The following is a 5,713-nucleotide window of genomic DNA, read 5'->3' as shown; positions in this document are numbered from 1 at the left end:
GCCGGCAGAGGACTTAAGGATATACTTCAGACGTCCATGTCCTAATTTTTAATCCAGAGTTTTCCCTTTTCCCATTTTTATTCACTTTTAACACTACGTATGATGTGGAATTCGTTGCATGACAAACATTAATCAAGAAATTATATAAAAAAATATTTATTAATAGGAAATCATACAAACACGAAGACATATCCTTGTGGAATTTCATCCAGATCAAGTACTCAACTTTTAAAAACATAAAAGGCACAGTGAGGTTACAGTAATGCAGTCTAATACATCTCTTCTTCTCTCTCTCTCTCTCTCTCTCTCTCTCTCTCTCTCTCTCTCTCTCTCTCTCTCAACATTAATATTAATTATAGAAGAGATTGCAAAATATGACTACAAGGCCTGAGGCCAAATAGATGACAGATGCAGTACATTTAAACCAGAGAGGAAAAGGGATTGTAATGGAAATGAAGAAGGCGGAGACTCCGAAAAATATCCCAAAGAAATGGAAGAGATGAAGTGTTATTCTTGGACATTTGGAGTGCTGAACAAATTTGCTTACCATGATGCACGCAAAGGCGAGTAGGACTGCCAGTCCGAGAACGAAAAAGCTTAGAGGGAGCTTGCTGGGGTGAACTTGGGTGTGTATGAGAGCCATGGCAACTCCTGTTGACAAGCAATACACCACAACAATCTTTGCCCAATCCAAGTTCCTAGCTGCTGCTGCTGGAGCTTGAGCTTCTAGGTCACCGGGATCATCAAGACGGCTCACAATGAGTATTATTTTCTGGAGCAGTAAATGGAAAGAGGCCTTTAGGGACTGATAATAATAATAAAAAGAAGCAATGCAAGTATTGCTCATTTTTTTTTCTGTATGCGCTAGCTGTGGATGTAGGTGAAACCGAAGACGGTGACCTTGATCTAGCTAGCTTGAGAGCTCAATGGAAAATATCGGAGCAAATTAAGGGTATTGATATTGAATTCCCTCAGGGAGAGAGAGTGAGACTGCCAACTTTTCCTTCTTAAGTTTCTCGAGAAACAAACAGAATGATAAGTTTCCCGGGAAACAAACGGGGGTGTTATCATCTTTTTGATAACTGGCATGACCGGTAACGGGGGTGTTATCGTCTTTTTGATAACTGGCTTGACCAAAAGGTTTTTTTATTTTTATTTTTTGTCATACGTGTTCATACCTCAAGTCGAGTTGAAACTTAAAAAAGGTCATTAGGTCCACTTTCCTTCCCCCTTCACTCAAAAGCTGTCCGTTTTTTTACATATTATGTCCCTTATTTATTCAACTTACATGGTTAAAAGTGTTGACACTTCAAATTTGATTTATAACGTAGCCTATTTTTTTTACATATTTCTACAAAATGATATTCTTGTATTTTTAAAATTTGCAACTAACAAGTTTTTTGTTAGGGAATTCAATCAACTGACAAACAAGGCTAGTAAAATCCAATAACAAACAGGTAGCTCTCATAGGTGATTTCATACAAATAACAAAGTCATCTGTTATTGACTTGGGCTTGAGTGGTCACATACTTCACGTGGGCTTGAATGGATTTCATTACAGGTCTCCGATACTAAACAATGTTTGGGCTAAAATGGAAAAGCCCATCTTGATCAAGTAAAAAAAAAAGCCCATAAGAAGAAGCTTATAGAAAATTTATACTGGAGGACCCAGAAATTGAAATGGAATGAATTGTTTGTTGGGAAGAAGCTTAATTACACAGTTGCAGGAGAACCCAAAGGAGAGCAGCAGGCAGGCGGTTTAAGCACGTAAACTTAGATGGGAATTCCATTTCAAAACACAACTTTCGGTGATAAATTTGTAACTAAAACCTTCTCTTCACACTTGAAACTTGAAAAACAGTGTGTGGAAAAGAAAAGAAAAAACTAGAAAAGATTGGAGGAAAGAAGAAAACATGGCGGTGGAAACTAAGGCGGTGACCGTGCCAGAGTTGGCTCTTGCCGACACTGACATCAACTGGGATAGGTTTCATTCCATTCCTCTCTTTTGCCTTGTTCTTTGTTTTGGTTCCCCATTTCATTTTTTCACCATTCTGTTTTCATTTCTTTCCATGCTTTAAAATGATATGATTGTTTTAGGCAGAATTCGGAACACTAATTTTTTATGCCCTTTTTCTTTATGGTTTCTTTTTAACTGGGTCTTACTGGGTTAACAGCTGTGTGTATTTACGTGTGTAATGTCCTCTTGTTATGTACAAAGTTTAGCAGATTGTCAATGAGAACCATTGTTGAGTTGAAATTATGTTTGAATGTTAAACAGTTTATGTTAGTCCTGATTAATCATCATACTGTTTTTGGGCAAGTTGCATTACTCATTTTTATGTCAGTTTATTGCATATTTAAGAACAAATTTCAGTCTAGATGGCTGGATTCAAAGCTGCCGTGGCTGGGCAGCTCTTGTGATTTACATTTTGTCAATAACCTGTTTCGGTGGTAAAATAAGTCAGTTCATATGAAGGTTTTTTTTTTCTCCTTTGTTTGGTTCGTGCTGAGGTTTGATTTTGCAAGCTGTAATTATTTGCATTATGCACAGTAAGCCTATGGAAATGACAATGAACTTAGGTAGGATCCTTATCGTACTTAAAACAAAACACCCAAAACCCCTCTCTTTTCTTCTTGGAAAAAGAGAACCGAACACAACTACGATCCGCAGTCATTTTCTAAATATGTTTCTTTTCCCCAATGGAGACATGAGGATATGTTACAATGATATTTTAATATGGATTAGAAGAACTGACCCTCTTTTAAAATTTATTCACCTCAATGTAGGTTGGACAAGACAAGGTTTCATATTATTGGGGCTATTCTCTTCACAGCGCAGTCAGCCTTACTACATCCAACATCAGTTGTAAAGACTAGAATGCAGGTAGCTGGTTCTGGATTCTCTCACATGGGTGGAATATCAGTATTTAGACATATATTAAAGAGTGATGGCATCCCTGGCATATTCAGAGGTTTTGGCACTTCTGCCGTTGGATCGTTGCCTGGTAGGGTCTTGGCTTTGACATCACTTGAAGTATCAAAAGATATGATGTTGAAATACACTGAAGATCTAGACATGCCTGAGGCTACACGTATTGGAATGGCAAATGCAGTGGCGGGCATGTTCTCAAATTTAGTTTCTTGTGGATACTACGTGCCCTTGGATGTGGTAGGTAAACCCTTTCTTTCTCACTTCCTATTATATATGTTTTTGTTTATTAACCAAGACAAGAAATGCTGTATTGGAATACATAAGAAAATGAAATAGCCTGTTTTCAGGTTATGTTCGCATAGCTTTTACTGTTTTTTTGGCTTTAAAACAAATATCCTGGAGATGCTGTCACGAAACTGCTTTAACTCTTTATGTTCAACTCTAATATCCTGCTAAGAGATGAGTATCTGTCCCCAAAACCAACAACTTTTGCTTGTAGGTTTGCTGTATACACCACTTCCACTGTACATTATTTTACTTAGCACATGAAACCTTCAGTTTCCTTAATTGCTGTTCTCCTACAAGAAAAAGTGAATATGATTCCCCATTTGCAAATCAGATGCCTTTATGTCATGTGTTGGATTGTTGCTTTATGGCTTAACAGGCTCAAAAGACTCTTACATTTGACCTAATTTTGTAGGCTAATCGAAACACAAAACCTTTTAAGTAACAGTTGTGTATGTAGGATAAGAGTAGAAAACTTGTGATCTTTTGTGCTGGGGTGGTTCAGTTCAATAAGAGCTTTGAAATTTTACCATGCAATCATTGTATTATGTACTCATTATTGTTTTAGCTTTTCATTAATGCTGATAAAGCAGTTCTGTTTTTCAATATTATTTGCTGAATGTACCTGTTGTTATGTCATCTGCACTATACTATACTTGTGCATATTCAGATTTGCCAGAGACTAATGGTTCAAGGACTTCCTGGGACTACATCCTGCAACAGACCATTTGATGTCATGCATAAAGTGATAAAGGCTGAAGGTCTTCGTGGTTTATATAGAGGCTTTGGATTAACAGCTGTGACCCAGTCGCCAGCATCTGCACTTTGGTGGGGTGCCTATGGTTCTGCCCAGCACATCATCTGGAGGTGTACATAATTTAATGCTGGTCAATTTTATTCTAGCAGTTCCAAAACTTCAGCCTAATCTGTTGTCTAATTATCAGACTTCCTTTTTGTTATTGTAGTAGCTTGGGCTATACCGATGATGCAGCGAAGAAACCATCTCATATGGAGATGGTGACAGTTCAGGCTGCAGCAGGCATGATGGCGGGTGCTTGTGCCTCCGTTATAACTACTCCCATTGACACAGTCAAGACACGACTTCAGGTAGTTTAGTGCAAAACTGTAAATTTTATAAACGTCCGTTTCTATTCCATCTCTTCAGCCATTGTTTCTATTACATTTCTACAGTCTTAAATAAGAAATAAGTTATCTGCTTTTAAAAAAAAGTCATATGGTTAATTCTTTGATATGGTACTTGAAGGTCATGGATAATTATGGTGTTGGACGACCATCAGTATTGAAGACGGCAAAAGCACTCCTTAAAGAGGATGGATGGCGTGGCTTTTATAGAGGATTTGGTCCACGGTTCTTAAATATGTCACTCTATGGAACTACAATGATCGTTACTTATGAATTAATAAGTAAGTTAGCTTCCAAATTAATTTTATTTTTTAATGCTTGCAAATTGAAAGTCTGACCATGGCTGATGAAATTAGGGATTTTGTTCTCTCAGTAGGACACTTCATCAACATGGATATGCAACTTGCTTTTTAGCTGTCATCTGAGGCAAACTTCAAATTTTATGTTATTAGCTTTATGAATATGGTACATTTTAAAAGATTGACGACGAGCTAGTGGTATCTTATGTAATAAAAGGGCATTAGAGAGCTTGAAATAAAAGTTTTACATGTTCTCATTACGAAGCTATTCTTCATGGGGGAGAGTAGCGATCGGAAAAGGAAAAATTAAAAACAAAGTAGTAGAGAAATATTTGGAAGTGACACCTATTAATGATAATAACATAAGGAAAACCAATTGAGGTGGTATGAATAAACCACTTGATTCACCAAAACTGTTTCTCTGATATTGGCCCAAGACACATCTATTTCCCTGACTAAGAGTTCAGAATTACCTTTCCTATGATTTATAGATGAATGGTTGCTTTTCCCCCTTTTTTTTGTTCTTTTTACTTACAAAGATACATCAATAGCTTTCTTTCATGTGTGGTCATTTGTCTTGGTATATTGGTTCTGTACAGAATCTATGCTTGTCATTAAACGGGCCAACTAATTACTGTGTTTTCTATTGTGGTCACCAATTTATCAGAGAGATTATCTGTAAGGCGAGAATGAAATCTTGAGCCGGAAACGGTGCAACTTTGCTGTAACATTCGTTTCCTGGAGTAAGAGGAGATTGATTCCGGGTTCTTCCATTTTTTTGTGGGACAGACAGAGTTGGCCTATTTACAATAGTAAGCCTTTTTTTTAAGGGATTCCTTCTCATGTTGTTTCCTTCCCTGTTATATTTGAATGGGAAGGCTGGGTTTCCTTTTGCCCCTTAGCTCTGTAAATATGTATGCCCGCTCGTAGTTTGTTTATCAACTGTATAAATTTGAGTTGGATTTTGGATTTTATGTTCTGCCCAGTTTTTTGGGTTTGAATTTTCTGCCAATTCAATTACATTGGAATGACAGTCTTGTCTTGTGCTTTAAAA

General features: G+C 37.1%; 1 protein-coding gene across 1 annotated transcript; it reads left to right on the top strand.

Annotated features, from left to right (window-relative positions):
- Window positions 1–1,676: 1,676 nt before the first annotated feature.
- On the top strand, window positions 1,677–5,713 carry LOC110751783 (uncharacterized). Its single transcript, XM_021952300.2, has 6 exons — window positions 1,677–1,984; window positions 2,788–3,169; window positions 3,888–4,084; window positions 4,183–4,324; window positions 4,482–4,641; window positions 5,327–5,713. Exons 1-6 carry the CDS (start codon window positions 1,914–1,916, stop codon window positions 5,350–5,352), a joined length of 978 nt encoding a protein of 325 aa, XP_021807992.1. The 5' UTR covers window positions 1,677–1,913; the 3' UTR covers window positions 5,353–5,713.

This window comes from Prunus avium, chromosome 1, assembly GCF_965620075.1.
Source record: "Prunus avium chromosome 1, drPruAviu1.hap1.1, whole genome shotgun sequence".
NCBI lineage: Eukaryota > Viridiplantae > Streptophyta > Magnoliopsida > Rosales > Rosaceae > Prunus > Prunus avium.
Note: the sequence above shows the minus strand (reverse complement) of the source record. Positions and strands in the feature narration are given on the sequence as shown.